The sequence below is a fragment of the Rhea americana genome, unplaced genomic scaffold (assembly GCF_003343005.1).
Source record: "Rhea americana isolate MKP2758 unplaced genomic scaffold, rheAme1 scaffold_25, whole genome shotgun sequence".
NCBI lineage: Eukaryota > Metazoa > Chordata > Aves > Rheiformes > Rheidae > Rhea > Rhea americana.
Window position 1 is genome coordinate 5,127,265 of NW_028186368.1, and position 20,786 is coordinate 5,148,050.

Here is a 20,786-nt window from a genome sequence, read left to right on the forward strand (position 1 = left end):
CTGACAGGATAATCGCAGCATTGAACCTTTGACGTACGGCCGCATTGCTTCCTATTACTATTTGAAGCATCCAACAATTGGGATGTTCAAAGATCAGTTGAAACCTGAAAGCAACATTGAAGATTTGCTCTTAATTCTGACAGTAAGTGATAATATTTTCATAATTTAGGCATCTGTAACTCATAACTCTTAAAGTTATGTGCAAGTGTATGAAAGACCACCCCAAAATTAAAAAAGACTTTCTTCCCTGGCCTGTAATTTCAGTTTTTGTTGTTTTGAGTAAGGTAATTGAATCATTTTTCGTATTTGAGTTCTTTGAAATTATTCTATATGCTTGTTTTTCTTATTTTTCCCTGTATAATCTTCAGTTTCTGCACAAATCTAATGTGTGTTTTTTCTAACTAGGTAAAATACTAAAAAGCTAGGATAAAATTTATCACATTATCAATATCTTAAAACTGTCCCAGGTCCATCACTTTGCACTGGGGCTGTCTGAAAAATACAGCAGCTTTAACAGGTGAAGGAGATGTAAAGGGAAGACGTGTTTCCTGATGTCTTTTTCTTTTTCCTTCTCCTCGCCACTCTCTGATACCAGAGGTTATAACCTGCAATAGTGCCAGCTCATAGAGTTAGTCTAGGTGACTGTTTAGTAGAGATGTGTGTTGCAAAGCAAATGATTTTAGGATACAAATCCACTAATGAGGTGTACAGTGCAATATGGCAGTATTATGTGTCATCATAACAGAATCAAATTTTACTCCATTTTCTTTCTAAAGTACATAATTATAAATACAAAATCTTCTTGTTAAAAGGGCTATTATTCCACTTGTTCAAACAAATATTTGGAAAGAAGTGCCTTCCAAGTGCAAATTCTATGAAATAAAATTCAGTGCATAGAATTCAAACTGGTATTCAACCACAATTACTGTATATTCTGCATGTAAAATAACTGAAACTAAAAATAATAATTACGTTATAATATTGAACATTCAAGGGGAGAGTCTTACTCCAGCTCCTGTCTCTTTAAAATCTCCTCTTCTCTCTGGAAGAAATTGTTGCCACCTAGAAACTACATAAATTCTTCTCAGACAAATTTGGATAGAGAAAGCTGAGATTAGGATTAGCAGAGATGGAGGAACGTTTCACATTGGACCATATAGAGGTGTGAGCAGCAAAGAAAGAGCATTGATATGACCTAAGCAGAAGCTGGCATTGTCAGTGATGTGCCAGGGCTCCTCTATTACCTTTACAAAGGTAAATGGCAAATATTTCTGTTGTGGGAAAAAAAGACTAGGTTTTGTCTAGGTACCCTAGTGTTGAGCAGAGATGGTAAACTTTAAATTCCTTTAATTTTCTTTTAATTCTTCCTAATTTTTTTGCTGGAAGGACATACTCTCATGAGTTGTCCATTTACAGCCTTAAAAGCAATGAGAGTAAAATTAGTTAGGGGCCAAGATTTCACATATGTCAGTTTGAAAGATGAAAAGAGTGTATGAATAGTGGATGGCATTAGAGCTGACAGTTTTTCCTTAGTTTTTGTGAGGCTATTGATTTTCATAATTACTAGTGAAATTACTATTCTGTCTTGTTAAAGATGTAAATTGAAAGTTTTTCTCAATCTGATGCAGTGTTGAAAAAGAGTAGGTATTTCAGCAGGGTTATTGCCAAGGATTTTTTTTCCCCCTAAACACTGTGAATTAATGAGTTCTGTAATTASGGCAGTTGCTTCACACCTCTATTGTTAACCAATGACATTACATCTGCCTTGCTCCACTGGTGCCCTCCTCCTACTTATTGAAGCATTTAGCAGTTTTGGCAATGGGGAATTACATGGCATGGGGTAAGTAGTCTAATTAGGTATAAGTGAAAATCCTGAGGGAAAAGGATATTTAAAAAGTAATTTCAAGAATCTCTTAATGATGCAGGAACTGAAAGCTGTAGCCTATAGGAGAAAAGGTCTGTAATCATTACACAACGTGATTATAATTGTGATTATTCAGCTGATCATTCAGTTATAAGTTTGACTTTTGGAGTGTGTTATTTAGGAATAACTGTCCAAAACACTTGTCAAATGCAGTTGCAGGATTTTGTGGATATGATGTATGGATGTATTTTTTGTTGTTCTTAATCTTCCAAATCTTTGAACATTGACTGGTTGGACTGATACATGTAAGGAAGGCAGAAACATACAATTGTAACAAAGAAAATCTCAACATTGTGGGTTTGAAATGGGGTTTATACCATTTTTACTAAATTATCAATGTGTACCTTGAAAAAAAAAAAGTTGTTTAAAATTAGAAAAAAAGCAAGATCGTATTTAAGAATTCAAAAATTATGATCATACTAAGAGTTTCAAATCTGAATTTGATTAAGGGATTTTGAGTTTCAGAAAGTCACTTGACAGCAAGATTTGCCTCAGCTTAGCAGCCAAGGCGAGTCATTTATAGTCTTCCCAGTACCCATTCCTTTTTCTATCTTTATCTTTTCATTTGGTCATCTGCTAGCAATTTGCAGAGGTCAAATAGATTTTTCCAGTATGGTTTATGGGCTGATGTATCCATAACATGAACAGGAACATGACACAACACAAAATCTCCCCAATCTCATCATGTTAAATATATGCAGTAATAATTGGTACTAATAGGGAAGGTACAGTTCCCTCGTGGTTTACGTTCCCCTCTCAGTAAATCTCTGCTCGAGATGTCTAATCTGTCTTGGGTTTGCAGTTAGCAGATGAAGTGCAGATTCTTGTGTTGGTATGCTTGTAATTTTTCTGAGAGAAAATGTTAGAAGGTTTTCCATAGGAAATTGCTTTAACTGTTCTTAGCCATTTTCAGAAAGTAGCAATCCAAATGAGTTTAATCACTGTTGAGTTATGATGCTTCTTATATTAAGAATTATTGATGAGAAAGTGTTCGTGAATTACTATTGACAGGCTGAAATCCCCTGAGGTATCTGAAGACTGTCTCCTTTTATTCTGAAATTTGGGTGCTAAGCAGAAAAAGGCCTAGGTGAAAAACAGTGAGAAATGCTTTTATATGATTTTTCTCATTTTCCGTACTAGAATAACACTCACAGGAAATCTTCTTAAAATCAAATGCCCTTTTYGTCGTACCTTGAGAATGGGAGGTCTAGCTAGGTGGCAGATCAGGATCTTGGCTAGACCCACCCGCTTCATAAGTTTGTAAGTCTAATGAAGTTTTGCTTCCTGGTAAGCAGTTGCCTATTTGAATGCAAGCCTGATCCTATTCCCTTTCATATATAGTCTCATTAGTGGTAGCATGGGGCTAGAGTTATCTCATGGCTAATGTTCTTATTTGCTGAAMAAATCCTTTGTCATTCATGCTGCACAGTGAAGGAGAGAATATTACCATCTTGWGGCTCTAGGTTTATATGCACGTTGTCCCTTATTTCAGCGTTTACATTATACTTAGAAGAGAGAACTGGTTGGTTTTCTTGTGCCTACTACTATGTCTTTCAGGTAAACTGGTTGGGAGAGAGTATTTCTTCTAACTTGAGAGTTCAGGGTCAGAACAGCGTGGTATTGTATTGTAGTGGCCGTATGCGTCCTCCTTTCCACGGTGTAACATGAGCTTCTCAGTCAGGTGTCCGCATACTTCTTCCCTATGTTTCTATCTGATACTTGGCATGGTTTGTTTCAGTGGCTTGTGTTAGAGTAAATATTTTGGACCTCAGCAGAAAATTTGGCATTGCTATAGTAGAAGATTTGGAAAGTAGAAGGAGAAGGTTCATGATGCAGGTGATCTCCATCTCAGATATATACATAACAAAAGAATAAGCTTATTAAAACCTTATCTGTCTTTCAGTACCTGTTAAGTATTCTTACTAGGAGATTCTGGGAAACTAAAGTAACTTACAGCTTTATTTTCTGTTCATCCTCATTGGCACATCTTATTCTAACCAGGGGAAAATGAGCATTTGTGAATACTTACACACTTAGTTTAAAATAATTTTATTTCCTAAGCAGGATTCTGTCTTTAAGTTGCTGGTTCAGCCTGCCATGAAAGGACAGCAAAGGTTTTTGTCTTAGGGAGCCATCAAGGAGGGATTCCTTAAAACTGGTTTCCATTTAGACACTAGCAAAGGAGAAATTAATAAGTTATGAAAATATTGTCTAAAAACATGCTAATGTGAACTATTTTGTGTAATACTTTCTCTGTGACCCACAGCAGAAGCATTGCTATGTTACTGGCTAATAAAAACAAGCAATTTTTGCATCTTTTAAGGTCTTATAGAGAACTGTTTTTCTGTTCTATGAGCCATTTCGTAAAAAAAAATCAGATCAGTCTTACTAAGACAGTCATCTTCAAGTCTACAACTATTGGTGTAATTTCAGGGTTTAGTTTAGAAAGAAATCGTATTATGATTTTCTTAAAGGCATAAAAGAGAAGCAAAACTATATTCATTATGTTACTGTTTAAAAATGGCATTTCATTGTCAAGAATCGAAATCCTTCACTATATAAACTTCATATTAAATGAATAAGGCAATGATGTTACATTCTCAACTTTCAAAGGCTTACAGAGTTGTTTTCACCTATATGCATGTGCATTCTCACCAGTTTGCACATAACTGCTGTAGCCACAGTATAAGCAGGGATTGGCCTCAGGCATCACACATTGACCACTAATAATAGGATAAAATTATTACTCCGTCTTTTACCATTAATTTTTTTCTTCACAGTAAATCCACACCTAGGACTGTTTAGTGCATAAATTTAATCCTAAACATAAGCATTTACAAAACCATTACCTCATTTTTTTATACAGCATGTATTTTATGTAACTTAATATTTAGAAGCCTTTGTGCTTCCGTTTCCATTTGGAACAAGGTTTGTTTAATAAAATAGTTTAAATTTGAAAATTGTATTCAGTTTCGTAAAAATAAAACAGAATGCTGCAATGCTTTTTTTATAACATCCAAATTTCATTATGCATATCCAGTATGTTCCAAATATCTTGTACTTAGCAGAAAGAGTAAAGGTAAAACTTACATACAAACTTGAAATTTGGCTCAATTTCTCTCTAGTCCCCAAGATGGCGCAGTCTTGAATATGAGTCCTGCTGTCGTACTTGAATATAGTCATTTTTCTAAGATGATAGTGCAATGATTTCTTCTTTTCTTTTCCAAATGATTTTTTGATTTTTAGTTTAAAAGCATGTGATGCTGCCTGCACAATCAGCTGACAAATCAAGATGGCAGTACCCACTACTGATAGCTAATTGAACATGGGTTAACTCTTTAATATTTATGGCATCAATAAAAAAGAATTAGGTTCAAAACCAGAAAATATAAAGCCCTGATAGCTCCAAGACACACTGACTTTCTAATCTCTCATCCACTTATTCAACTCCTGTGCTTACATGCCAATTTAAAAACCTGAATCAATACTTAGGCAAGTTAAAACAAAACCTATTTTAAAGATGAAGGTTGAAGTTAAAGGAAATATATTTTCCAGGAGGTACGCWATAAGACAAGAACTGTTATCTTGGAATTTCCATTACTGTAGTATCTTTAATTTCTTTTGTTGGTGGTTTTGCTTTGKTTTGTTTTTATTGCAGTCCAGTGTTCAGGGGGAAACTTGCCAATGTGTGTATAACTATGGTAGTGGAGGCCACTAGCTTCAGGCTATATGCACGTTACAAACAGCCRCTTCAGTAACTGTTTCTGTCGGAAATGTGGAGAAATAAATTCCRTTATCAGGAGCCACAGGTGCAGTTGCAGCAACGAAGCACTCCCTTTCACCAGCATAAACTATTTGGATAAGGCAGGACGCTATTACGCTTGCATCTGCTAGGGTAGGCAGGAGTACTCGGCTGGTCTTGTACATACAAACATGAACATTGGCCACCATCTGTGGCAAATCGATGCTGGTCATTGGGATGTAGCTACTAAGGCAAGTTCAGTGACAGCAGGCTTGGTTTAGCCGACTCCTTAAAGCTGCAGGCAGTTCGGCCACACAGCATCTTTTATTTTTTCAGTGCCACAGTCTTTCTGCATACCACCTGGTAGCTGGGATTGTAAATGCCGTCGTGATGCGAGATTTCGAACTATGTGTAGTTGTGTATCTGCCAGTACTTTGCAAAGTATTTGTATATATGGTTGGAAATTAAATGGCTCTTTTTCCAGCGAGCGTGTCAGACGGCTCTATTTGCAAATGTACAATGAGTTTGTTGAAACAAAGCTGCAGTTCTAAAAATCGTCTTTATCAAGAGGGAGTCAACTTTCTAAAATACAGTGCTGTTTTGCTAAATGGCAGTGGGGTCTCATGTCCCACGTGCTCCAGAAGGCAGTCGCACGAGCTCAGCCTGCCTTTTGCAAGTCAGCGCAAGTTCTGCCTACTTTGTGCCTCCCAATCTGCGAGTAAAGCTCGATAGGCAAATTTAGGCCCTCTGCAATCTGTGCTTCTTTTGTCTTCAGTGGTTTCCAGGGATTGCCTTTGCTTCTGATAGAATTATACTATTGTACTACAAATTGTAGCAGTTAAAATTATATTGCTGATTAATTTATTATAACAGAATTCCCCTCACTCAGTGACATTAACTCAGCCTTACAGACTACTATTTAAAGGCACAGAAATGTTTTTGCTCTGACCTGTAAAGCTGTTAAAAAAGAGAGTGTCATTTTATAGGGTGTTCTCAGATCGGAACTGAAATTTCAGGGTAAGGATTGCTTTGCCTGATACAATTACGTCATACAACGTTGGTACCCAGTATATATTGTGCCTTTAGCACAGTAGTTTAGAAAAAGGACATAAGAGGATTACTGAGCAATTCTTAATGAAGTATCTGACACATTTTCCCAATTTACATTTAGATTTTTTTGTGTCATTCCTTTCTTTTTTGATGGAACCCAGCTAGTTTCAGATTTTTTTTTTTTATGTTAATGTTACGCATTATTACAGATAAACTTTTAAGAATTCGGTCTTTTTTGTATTTTTCRTGGAATACTTAGTATTTACAATGTGCTTTAGTTTACAGTTATTTTCCAGCTCATACTGCCTATAATGTTAGAAGGAATTGTACAGGAATTTTTGCTATAAATGGCAAAACCTTTTCTTAGCATTTGAAAAATTTAATATAAAATGAATCTTTGTAAATCTGGTACAATGTAGTAAACTTCCTTTGAGARAATAGTGACAGATTTTCTTTGGCTCTGCAGCTACTCTGACCAGAAGATGAGTGGTTCTGTGCTGGAGTAAAAAAAAATGTTACAAATGCATTAGTGTTTCTTAGTCTAATGTTCTGTTACTATCCTAACAACATTGACAGAGTACAGAATGTGATCTTTTCTCAAATGGAGTGACCATTTCAGATGAACAGATATGGACTCCCTAAATCTCGTCTACCATTAATCTCTTTTAATAAATGTGGGCCAGACCTCAGACTAAATATTGGAATTGTTCCATGTGGAAAACTATGAAATTAAGCACAYTTATAAGTAATTTTACCTGATACTTAAATACAGCCTTCCTTAAATTATAGCAGGCTCTTCCATTTACCATGGAAGAGTCAAATCATTTGCCACCAATCTGACTGGGTTGCCTGTATCCCAGCTTCCTACTCTCTTTCCATTTTTTCTTCCAGTGAAAAAGCTTAGGAAAGCAGAAAAGAGTATTCAGCTACTAGTTTTCTGAAAGAGCAAATGTCTCAAGTCTATCCCTCACAACATAGAGGGTGAGAAAACAGCTAAATTTCTTCTTACCGTTGGTCTCTTAAATTCTYGCCTTGCCAAGGTGAGGGAGCGCCACTGTATTTGCATATATTTATTTAGTATATACATGTATATTTACAAAATATTTTTAGGTACAACTGCACACAATATCAAGAAATCCTTATCTTAATATCTTAAATCCTTGACTGCACAACATAATCTAGGTTAATGAGATGAGTTCAGATTTTTATCATTTACTTAAGGCAGCAAGCTAAGGTAAACAACATCAGGTGCAGATAATAGATTATTTTTTCTTTTGTATGTGATTGTCTTAATATTTACTATATGTGGTCATATAAGATGCTAATTGTGAATACTTCTTTAGCTATAAGAATGCATGTTTGCTTTCTCTTGATTCACACAGAACAGATGGATGCTTGACTGCCTGCTAATCCACAGCTGGAATGGTTTCAGCGTTTTCCACGTTGCTGGGTTAGAGTGGCTTTTCTAGTGGACTGAGAGGGCAGCAAGAGAGGGATATCATTATTCATCAGTATCCCAGTGGGATCGCTGCCAGCAGAGATTAATTTTTTCTGTTATGCTTGTAAAACAAGCTCAGGTGGAGTCTCTAATCCTCAGGGCACGGGTGGCAGATCAAGGAAGATGCTACAAAGCTAGTTAATTTTCAGATTCTAGGGGAAACAGAAGCTCTGTTAGATGTATAAATACATGATTGCAAATTTAAGTAGCTCAAATCCAAATGGGATCTTCCCAGACATCTGGTACCGAAAATCTCTGTTTTCTTTGTCTTTTAATGGAAGTTCTTGAAACTTTACAGCAGAGCCAAAATATATGCAACTCATTTAATAGTCAGCTATCCTTCCTTATATTTTATGCTATATACAGCTCTTAAATTCTATTTTATATGCATATATGTATTAACAGGTAGAAAAGACACAGTATGAGTCTTTGTGAGAACCCCAAGTTTACAGCATTCTCACAAATTTTCATACAATGAACATCACCAAAAAAAATTATCACTTGCTATACAAAGTGGTAAGATCTGCCTTGGTAATGCATCATACATCCCATTCGGGTAAAGGGACATTCCATTAGGGTCGAACATGGCACAAGGGCATTTTTGACATGTCACTCACTTTGATAAAGTGAGTTATTAGAAGTAGGTCGCTGAGTTATCAGAACTCTTTCTTTTCTGTTTCTTTGATGATTACTTCTGTTCCCCACCCTTGTAATCATCAGTCTCTTTAATCTCAGCATTACTTTATTAACGAAATTCTTCAAAATTTTGGATCAGATTTTCAAACAATGTTAATCCACATAGTTCTACTGAAATAAATGGAGATGTGCCAGTTCTAATCAGCAGGGAACTATCCTTATTAAATTTACTTGCAACAGCTGTCACTTCCCCTTACAGTTGTGGGGGGTTTTAATTATTGTATTAAACTATTTTCATTTAAAAGTTTTGCTGCTCAGAGTGAGACCAGTAGTGTTGGCCTGCTGAAGAGACATCGTGCAAGTAGGCACCTTCCAAGTTTCGCATGTATTTCTGCCAGTTCATATTGTTCTTCTATTATTCTGGGCGTGAGCCCCTCTCGAACAGAGGCTGCTAGTCATTTCACCACTTGATGACAGGTATTCATGGCTGTGAACTTTTTATTCCTCTTTGTCTCTGATCACATAGTAGCCTAGATCCAGAATTTAATCCAGCACAAAAATGCACCCATGTGCATTTGTGGCTCCCCAGTAAAGGAGCTGCCACAGGTCAGCAGATCTGAAATCCGGTTTTCAGCACACAGACCTTTTACAGCTTGCTATTAACATACACAACATGTRTGGGCCCCCTTTCACATTAAGAATTAGCAGTGCTTATTCCTGTCTCCATACAGAGTTGCTTTAACTTGATGCAGAAATCTAGTAACTTCTTCCATGGGTCTGGGCTCTGCACTGGAAGATCCCAACAGAGGATCAAAGCTGAAGATGGAAAACAACTGATCGCTTTCCTGGGGGCAGTTGCAAGCCAAGATCTGCTTTTGCGATTTTTATTGCTATCATCATCTCAGTCAGGGGTTGAACCAGCTGATTCAGCCAAACTCGGCTTCAAAATGTGGACAAGTGTCCAAAAGGAACTGAAGTGGATTTCTCATGACAATCAGATTTTTGAATGTGTGCTCAGAGAGGTTTTCCTAGTTGCATATTAACACGTTATTCATTTCATGCACTTTTCAGTTTTAATGTTAAGATTTCAATACAGCCAAAAGCAGCGGTTTTTAAATCTTTCCTGTAATATGGCCTGAGGTTACAGGGGAAGAAAGTTGTGGGTCACTGTCCCATCTGGGTATTAAGAAAAAAAAAGGGCTGATTATAACATATTCAGAATGAGCAGGTTCAAAGCTTTCTCAGGAAAAGTAATAGGAAAAATCAGGCATCTTGGAGAGCTAAAAATCTCAAATAAACTATTTTGAGTGATAAAATGTAATAATTCTCTCACATCACTATAATTCACTTTATAAATGGAATTTATGCCATCCAATTTATATTTATTTGCTATGGTCAAAGTAACTTATTCTAGGTGAATAATGTGTATGCCATATCAGTTTCAGATGTTTGCTCTGTATTTGCCCTACTTTGGTCTTCCTTCACGTTTATTTTTTCTCAAGTAGTATAAGTATTACCAGCTTCTTTATAAGCAATAATTTAACTTAAAAAAATAAGAGTGAGCCAAAGCCATCTTTAAGAAAGATGTACAGGCTTAATACTATAAAAGTACCTACACATTTAGGGGAATAGCAAATGTATTGTAAGAATGTTTTTTGTTAGAATCGGCCAAAAAGTAGCACTGAGTTATGATTGCAATCAGAAACTTTATGAAATATGGATTGTGAGACTTAAGGCTTACAGAAAATAATGAACTCATTCTTTATTTTAATATGTTCTAGCAAAATGTGCATTTTAAAAAGGAAGTGATTCTGAAATAAAATGGTTCTTACTTTTATAAGTATATTTTTTACCTTTTGGTAAACCAATTACAACAATTATATTTTCTATTACTGTATCTTACAGTACTCTGAAACTTGGCTTCTCTGATACACTTTGAGAACATTAGAAAAAAAGACAAATCTACTCTCAAGTTAGTATAGAAATGCTAAAAGCTTTTTCCCAATGTCAGATTACTGTTATTTCATATACTTGTCCTCCTCTTTCACGTGCTAGCATTCTTGCATTCTGTCTTTTAGCAACTCCATGCTAAAGCAYTGGTCTGTAATTTAACTTTGTACTTTAGAAGCTCTCTAATCTGCCCGGTCCCTCTCTGCTCCTGGCGGCTAATATAGCTGACCTCCTATTGCTCTGTGCACAGTGGCAAAGGTCTTCCAGGCTCCTGACCTCTGGTCATCAGGAATGTCATCAGTAGTTTGTAGTTTGGATGTTTTAAGTGAGAGGTGAACTTGTGAAATCTGAACCCTTCAGGGTGTTTTTAAGTGATCACTCAACTGTTTCATTGCCTTAGCTTGTGCTTTTTATGATGTCTGTAATTGTAAAATTTGTAGCATTTATCAGATGCAGCTACTTCAAAAAAAAAAAAAAAAAAGCACTTGTCTTTGTTTAGTGTAATTTGTTTTAAATAAGAAGCCTGGGAATATGCAATTTCTCTAGTAACTAATATTTATTTAAGAAATTATTTGTATGTTCTTATAAACTAAGTTTGAGGATCCCATAATGGAAATGGGCTCATTTAAAAATTTTAAGCCTGATTATAAATTAATTTTAAAAAAATAATAGATTTGGGTTTATTACATCATCGCATGTTGATGGATTCTACAACTTTCTCTGCAACTTYCCCTGCTCAGATAGAAGTTTCCAATGCTCTCCTCTGCTGAGCCTTAAACCGAGAGAGGCAGCAGGCTCAGGGCAGCACCCCACGCTGGCGAGGGAGCCCCTTCTCCATGGCCAGCGACAGCCCTGTCCCGGGAGCTGCTGCTCCCGCCTCCTTGGTGCCTGCTGCAAGCAGGATGGCGCAGGGGTTTCGGCCCTTCTTTGCTTGCCAGGGCGGTGGAAGGAAGGGATGGAAAAGCCGCTGTTGCGAAGGAACTCTGCTGCAGGGTAGGCTTTAGCCAGCATCCGCTGAATTTGCCTGCAGTGCCTGAGACACATGCAGTTGATGGGCAGAGACGTTGTTTGGTATATGGCAGCAAAGAGGATATTTAGCAAAGGTCTTTCTGATGAATTCCAGTACCGTGGTAAATATGTTTTGCTGATCTTGCCTGTTGATATTTTCCTCTTCCTTTGTGTTATGTTAACTGAAGATCYTTACAAAATTTCAGCCTACCTTACTACTTAACGCAAATCTGCCAGGCTGCCCTGAAAATTTGGAACATCACTTCTCCAAAACGTMTTAAAAGTACGCTTTACATATATAAAACAGAGTGAGGAAAGTGTTTTGTTAGTGTGTGCTGACTAAATGAGGGCTTTCAATCTAAATACCACCGTGTAATGTGCTATCTGCTTCAAGAAGCAGATAGAARCAGCATTTTTTTTTCCTATAACATGAATCTGGAAAATATGTTTATTCTTAAAACACCTATAACTAGTAACGTATGTTTATTGTTGTCTTTAACTGGGCTATCACCCCAGACCTTTTATACCTAAGAATAAAGAAACATTTTAAAYTTTGGAAGCATGAATTGTGTCCCATAAAGCTGAGACCAAAGAATATACATTTATGGGCTAGCAATAAACTCCTCMAAATAGGAGTTTATAATGGAATCACTAACAATGTTATAATTTTCAGAGCAGTAATTCTAGCAAATACTTCTCTAATGCCAYTTTTCAATCTAATTTAGTCTTAAGGTGCTCTGAAAAACAGCTGTTAAGCATGTGGTCTTTTTTCTTTTTTTTTAAAGGTGTTTCCTCACACTTATTTATTTTCTGAATGTAAATCTGTACTTGATTGTGTTCCAGCTGCCTGCCAGGACACATCTGTGTAAATTTAATGTCTTTCCTTGTAAATCAAACTCACACTTGAAAATGTGAAGATAAAATACAGTATGAATGTATTAGTTCATTTAAATAATTTCTATAATATATTCTTGTGTCATTAGCTTTTGAATGTCTGCCTGTAACTGTGGCCTGGGCCTTGAGAAGAGCATGGGCAAAGGAAGACAGTTAGGAATCATTAGAGAATTTTGGTTAAGCTATTTTGTATCTTTMTTATAATATATTCAACAGAGGAATTAAATGAGACTTTTTTCAGTAGGTGAATGGAAATATATATATGCATACATACCTACATATATATAAAAACAGAAATTATTTCAAATGTCTTTATGTACAGATGGTCAAGCGAATCCTCAAAAAAGGCTTTTTTATTTGTAAATCTATTACAAGGCATTGTTATCCAGTTACCTAGCTACTCAAAAACTATCCRTGCTATTGTGCTTGTTCCTTCTCTTCTTTCACCTTGCTATTGCTTTACTCTGTCCTATACCGATGGAAGTCAGGGCCAGTACAGGAACTTTGCGCTTCTGCTCAGCCCCGCAGTAACATAGGCGTTACCCAAATGAGGGCAGTTACCAGCTGCTTTAGTGTTGAGTTTACCATCTTGCTACTTCACTGCATTTAGCTCTATGTGGAAGTGCTAGTGACAAGTCAGGATGTTGCACTAAAACACTCTGTAGTACGTTGTGTAGTGGGACCATACTCAAAACCTAACTATATAATAATATTGTCACTGAGCTTATCACTTCAAGTTAGATATAACTTGTATGTACAGTCATTTATAGATTGAAAAACTGCTGCTTCCACTTGGAAAAAAAATTCCACATTGGCCTGCCTTTGAATTTCTGATAGCAGACAAATAAAACTCATTGTGTAATGTATCATTAGTGTTAATTGCAGAACAGCTGTAAAAAACCTGATCAACAAATCAAAATATCAGTTGCATGTATTGCAGCCTTTTTATGTTTATGTACAAATGCATGATATTTGCAGTCCATTAACATCTACTCAGACCACCAGAAGTTTATGTAATTTAAACCAAAGTTCAAGTGAAGAGGATGTGATTACTATATTAATTAAAACTAGTCCTCCATTTTTTTATTCTTGTAGTTATTTTTAGTACTACCTTGCTGCAATATTTGATTTTTTTTAATACTTTGGCTTAGCTTCTGTTAATTTAGGTGTCAAATTTTCTGTGAATACTTTTGCCATGCTTTCTTCACCCTCTCTCTGTGAGAAGCTTGAAAGTGAGCAAAATAGATGGTGCCTTTTTTTATATATATAAGTTGAAAATACGGTTGTTTTTGAGTTCACTGTGTCAGCACAAAGATGCACACAATACATGTAGTCAGTCAAATCAAAGGTAGTTTCCAATACGGCCTCAGTAAAGAAAAAACTCTTGGTTTGACTTTGGAATGTGAGAAACTATTTTTGGTTTGTTTTAGACCCTCATTGTTACAAATTAATCAACGGCTATTTAAAGTCTAGAACTCATTAACTTTATAAGTTTTACTGTTCCCATGACTGAACTTGACTTAAAATACTCAAGTTTACTTTAGTTACTCAGCTGGATCCCATTTCTGTCTATGCTCCACAAGTATCCTCTTCTCTCTTACATACAGGAGAGAAGAGCTAGTTAATTCAGATTTAAAATATTGCAGAAGATTTGCATGTGGCAGAAGACATAAGTTCATCTTTTATTATAAATCAGTAATTTCAGCCAAATTTGTAAATTTTGAGGTAGAAAGAGAATCTGATTTTTTTCCAACCCTACAGGCACAGTGGAGCTTAGTACTTGCCATGGTAGAGACCTCTTTTACATTTTGGTTCAGGCTGACTCCTCAAATGCTCCTTAGTTACTTTAAGGATCAGGGTATGATCTGGGTGCAGATGACTGCTGACCTAGATCTCAGGTTGGAGACTATAACACTTTTTTTTTTTTTTTTTTTTTTTTTTTTTTTTTAAGTGATCTTTGAAAGAAGCCTGGCCAGATCCTTAGCACATTGTGATCTGGATCATTTGGTAGGTTTGAAGGAAATAAATGTTGTCTGTTTCAGGTTTTTCAGGTAATCATGTTGGATAATATGAATATCTGAATATGAGACCCTGAGCAATTCAGAGCTAAATGTAGGTAGCAGAGAAAGCTAAGATATAATAATAGCCCATGGAAACATGGCAACAGAAATTTAAGGATAGACTCTTCAGTCTCCAAGAAGGTATAAAAAAATGAATGTCTGGAAGCTAGAGCCAAAAAAATATATATATATATATATATTTTTTTTTTTAATGGGATGAGTTGTTCAGTTTCAGAACAATTCAAATAAAAGGTGATGATAAACTGCATATTTGGAACACAATGCTGCATGATCTGGAGCTCTGAGATGATTCTGTGGCTGGTATTATGCAGGAAACAGAATTCAATTATCAGCATAGCCCCTTGGCCTTGTAAAATGTAACTACCCCATTTATGTAAGTCTGTGGGTGACATTTCTCTCTGACAAAGCAAGTTCCAGTCTCCTATATGACCCTGCATTGCATATGGGATGAAATGTAGGTTTGAGAGGATTCATCTACCCTAGAAATGATGCAGTAGTCTCTAATGCCCAAAAGAAGACATTATTGGGAAAGTCCATCACAGCCCCGTAGAGAGGAGAGAGATGTGACAGGACTGCCAAGTATCTGATTGTGGAACCAGTAACTAAAATTCCTACTTATCTCTTGGTATCCAATAACAAGTTATGTTTAACTCAGTAAGTGCTTGTAAACCCATTATTAGTACATGGGCTACAATAGTTCTGATTTAACTTAGCAGAAGGAAAAGAGAAAGGAAGAAATGCACCACAATGCTCTGTGGTTTATCTATAAAGTTTGTATAAAGTTTCTTGACTTTAGAGTGAAGATTAATGATTGATACAAAATTTCATATGTTTCCTCACCCACAGAAGTAAAAAAGAGTATTCATATGCAATGCAGTAAAAAATATTTATTATATATTCCACAGGATAGTTAAATCTATAGCCGTTGCAGAGCAGATTGAGATTTATAATAAAAAAGAAACTAAAATGAAAAAATATTGAGTGAACAGCAGGGCCCATTTGAGGTGATTACAAAGGATGTTTCTTTATTCCGTCTTTTCATGTGCAATCTGAAAACAGTAGCAGGGGGTTACAAGCAGAGTTCATCACAGAGTTGTCAATCACTGTCATTTAACATTTTGCAATGGAAGATGTCTTTATTCAAGGACAGCTGGGCAAATCAGAGAAACAGATTTGCAGTTAGTAGTCTGTCCAGCCTACACTAAGCAAACAAGGACAGGGCAGACGTACTGGCCTCTCACATAAAAATATAATGGACTCTGCTGACCTTGGTGCCCTCCATTCAGCTTCATTCTCAGTTGTATAAAAGCTTCACTACCCATTCTCAATTTCCTTTAATTACCTACATGATGCAGATAAGAAAATGAACCTCACTTACTTACAGTCAATGATCACAAACAGGAAATTAAGTAGGCAAGTTGTTTAAAATAAGAGGAGTGTTTTGGAGGTAAATAAAACGTGTGCTGGGGAAGAATTAGTGAAAACGTATTTTCAGGAGTACCGATTGGTCTGGAGTCACTTGGCTGATCCTTCTTTTTTCTGCTATTTTAAACTGAAAGGCAAAACTGAGTAAAAAATCTCCTTGGTAAATATTCTTTAAAATATCTGTGAAGGAGATGCCAGTTAAATAGAAAGAGTGAAGCAAACATGCAGCCTTCTATAGGGCTTAACAAGATTGTGACCTTAGGTTCAGAGAATAAATGACCACAGTTTTCACAAGAGATCTAGCAGAGACATCAGGATTAAGCTGCAGTTGTCTTGAGTCAGTCTTCACTTTTAATCTGCTGTAAGGATATGGAGAAAATTAATGACATACTGATTTTCTTTCCAAATCTTAAATTGTCTAGGATCGATTTTTCCTTTTACATTTACATCACAATTTGGGGTGTAGTTCCATTGTGCCATTAAAGACTATATTTGTGCTGTCAGTTTTTGAGGGAGCAAAAAGCAACTATATAACTTTTTCCAGGAATTGTCAGAAAAGCTCTGTAAGTCTTAGGACATTAATCAGTGGATGTGGTACTTTGCAGTTCAATTAGGGAGCTGTATTAGGTGTTCTAAAATAGTTCKAAAATTGTGAATGTTTAATTAATATGGATTTGCAGGAAGTCTGAATGGAGATTGAAGACTAAAACTCATAATACCAAATCAGTAGTTCAAGGGGAATATAAAACTCTGAAAATTTTATCTTTGATTTGATGATATCTCTGCCAAACCCATAGTTTGGAAGGAAACCCAAGCCCTTTTTTATTTTATGATAAAAGAAATATACTCTCTTAAATCACAGGTGGAAAAGATATCAGATATTGTAAAACTCTTTCTATACTCACARGTTTTATACATTAGAAAAATCATTCTCGTTCCAAACAAGGAAAAGGTGATTTTGTGGAGAAAAAAATCCCCAGTCCTCAGTCTCAGAATGAGTCGATTCTGCGCAGTCCAAATTACAGTTCTTAGAATTCAGCAGAAGCACACTTTCAGAAACAGCCGATTTCTATGGCAGGAGACTGAACATCTCTCCTCTCACTGCTGGAAGAGTCATCCTTGTTCTCCTCAGCAATTTCCCAAGCATGTTACTYATCATATCTGTATTTAGATTACCTGTTGGCATGCAGCTCCTTTCTGCAACAGTGAGGAAGTTCTACAAAATCTATCATTTGGGCATGAATAGTATTAATCCCACTCTGGAGCCTACTTACATCTCCTGCTTAAGCACCTTCAGCGTCTACTTACAGTCTTGCACTTTGCCATGATCACTGATGATCTATTGCTTAAACTTTGACAGCTCAAAATATTGAAAACACATTTTAAAAGAAAATTCCTAGAGATATTTCAAATCTGCTGTGTTTTGAATACAAAAAGAAAAGCAGAAACTCTGAAAAAGTAAAATRTGAATTACTGACTTTTTTATAGCTAACTTTATTATGTTTTTGTGAGCCAATTAAGTAGGGTATCTGTAGAAGGTCATCTCGAATACTCTATCCAGCTGATGAATGTAATTATTTCAGTGCTTACGTTTTCTTCTTCTCTAATATAAAAATCAGCKATACAAAACGGTTAAACCCTGTAATTTTGTTTGAATTGTTGAATTGTTTGATTTTTTTGAATGTTTTGCTAGCTAATGTTTTCCTGCAAACACATGATTTTGATAAATGTGTAAGCTTTCTAAACATTAGTAAAATGCTATTGTAGTAATGAAATCTAACTGTAAAAAATTAAATGCATATACTCTTAATGTCTCAGAAAGAAATAATAATTATTCTGAAGCTAATTACAATGCTTAAATATATTCTATACTTTTTTTTTTTTTAAGAATGCTGAGGAGTACACAGATCTGCCTGTGAGACACAATGAAGATCAGATGAACAGTGAACTGGCAAAACATCTTCCAGTTGAAGTCAATCCTCATTCATTTGATAGTTCACACACAAAAACACATCTGCTGCTGCAAGCCCACTTCAGTCATGCCATGCTGCCTTGTCCGGATTATGCCACTGACACAAAGACAGTGTTGGACCAAGCAATAAGAATATGTCAGGTACAGTAATGTATTCCAATGYTTAACCTCTGTTGTAGTGTTAACTGTGTAGTGTTAGTATGTTGTAATATTTTGAATATAGGAGAAATCTGAAGATTTGTTGCAACATCTTGTGAAGGACTGGTGCCACAGAGTACAATACTAGTTTGTTTAGGGAGGAGCTGGGTGCCCACAAAGATGCTYGCTTTACAAAACGGAAGGTAAGCAAACTTACGATCAAAGAGACTGGTAGTGACTGGAGGTATCTGTTGCCGTCCGGCTCGCCTCTTCTTTCATGTGCAACACCTTTGTGTTGCTGTATCACAAAATGTTGTGCATAATTCATTCCTGCACGGAGCTGTTTCCCAGAAATTGTCATGCTGACCCCTGAGAACYTGTTCCCTGTGGGTACGTGTATTTTTATAGCAGCCAAAAGTGTTCTAGTCAATGACAAGCATAAATAAAACATTTTGAAATGTAATTTGGGATAAGATATTGGGTTCTTCTCTATCTTGAGTGAAAGACATATCTTGAGTGAAAAGATGTAGCTTCTATTTCCCAATTATCATAGAGTCAGAGAGCACCCTCGAAACAGAGATTTTAAATACAATCTGGAGGCTTGTGACTTTTACATTTGTACAGAAATCACAACCCACAGAAACTAAACTGACCATGGAGAGCACCAGTAACAAGCAATCACATGCATAGCTGCATGCCTCAAAAGAATTTTATAGCAGCAATTTAAGTTTGGAATAGAGTGCTGCAATGTCTGAAAAGCACAAYTACAGTTCCAGCGGGAAGGAGGGTGAGCTTTAGCTGATGCAGMGAGCAGGGTGTCTCCCGGAGTCTGCCAGAGAGGAACAAGAGCATTCTCTTTAGCAGAACTGGCCAAGGACTCATTCACAGGCTCTTGAAGATTGGGAAACCTTTAACAATTTTTTTTTTAATCTTCCTCTATTCCAGATCTGTAAAATAGGGACAGTAATTCTCTCCTTATATAGTTTTTCTTTGTTCAAATTTTAATATCCTCATTGTTCAATATACTGTTTGTATGGAGATTGTCTACCAAAATCTGATCTTGTTTGAAGCTTGTTGGCAGTGTGGTAACACACTTGCTACAAGCATCATTCTACAAACATCACTCTGTGTCAAGCCTACCCGTTTATAAAGCAATCTAGGAGAAAGATTTCATTATTAATCAGAGGTAACCGATTAATAACCAGTAGTAGTGCTCTAAATAGACAGAGGAARTGCCATTGGCAATTCAGTGTCCCAGCATTTAGGCAGGTCTAAAACTTATACTAGCAAAAATCTCTATCTTATAATACTAATATGGAACAAGGCAAAACTAAAATTTAGAAAAGGAGAATAACAAGCAAGTCATACCACAGATTTTACTGTTACGGTATGAAACTTGGCAACCAGCAGTGCTTAAATGCAGTTTAACTCCCTATATTTCAAATCAATAAAATGATGGTGCTGAAAGTTTGGATATATTAAATTTTTATTACAGTTATTTTACTTTAATTGTTAACAGAGAGCAATATMATTTGGTCAGGTAAGAAAATTCATTTTGATTTCAAGTAAATCACATAGTTCAAGTTCATCTAAATCTCTCTGGAGCCAGCATTTCAAAGAGGGAGGGTTAAGTCCGTGTTCAAAAAACATTGTAAATTAAAGATTTTTTTTTTCAAAAATTACTAATTTGCTCAATATTTATCCTGCTATACTACTATTTTTTATTTCTGTTACTATCTAGTAGGTATTTCAGAAACCATAATCACTCAAAAAAATCCCGACTCTAAAATACTCAACAGTTCTTTTAAACTGAAACCAAGTTCAGAAGGATTATTGCTCCATACAATGCCTTGGCACTAGTACCTTTTGTTAACTACTAAATAGTATTCTTTATACATTCCTCTTAAAAAAAAAAAAAAAAAAGAGAGAGAGAGAGAGAGAGAAAGAAAAATGTTCAACTTTCTAATGAAAAAGAAAAACATGCAAGCATTTCTGTATTTTGAAGTTGGCGCATGGTTTACATCTCTTGGGAGAATATTTGTTCCATCTTATTAGTCACGCTTTCCAAACTGAGGTTAAAGTTCCTAGAATCTAAGCAATAGGCAGGGTTACACTTTCAATGGTGGTTGTTACCTTTTTCCTTAGCACTGACCTGCTGATGAACTCTCCATCAACAGAGGTGGAAAAAAAAAGATGTTAGTTGTGAGAAAAGGAACTGAACCATAGAAGGATCCATTGATAAACATGTTCAGTGGGTGATGCTGTGTGTGTGTGTGTACATATGCTCRCACAACCCGCGGAAGTAAAATTCAGCAGTGAGACAGAATTGTTTTTTGATTTGGGTTGAAAGTTTGTTTATTTACTTGCAAAGTACTTTACCTGTTAAGATTGTCTAGCTGACCTTCAAACTGTGACCCAAACATCAACTGTTATTTTTGCTGGTGGGCATGTGAATGACAGCCTTTCCC

At 36.0% G+C, this 20,786-nt stretch overlaps 1 protein-coding gene across 1 annotated transcript in view; it reads left to right on the plus strand.

Moving 5' to 3' along the window:
• Positions 1-20,786, plus strand: part of ASCC3 (activating signal cointegrator 1 complex subunit 3) — a 258,777-nt gene that overhangs the window by 216,861 nt on the left and 21,130 nt on the right. The window contains exons 35-36 of the mRNA XM_085306936.1: positions 8-142; positions 18,097-18,321. Of these exons, the coding sequence (XP_085163062.1) occupies positions 8-142; positions 18,097-18,321 (360 nt within the window). The remainder of the gene's footprint in view (positions 1-7; positions 143-18,096; positions 18,322-20,786) is intronic.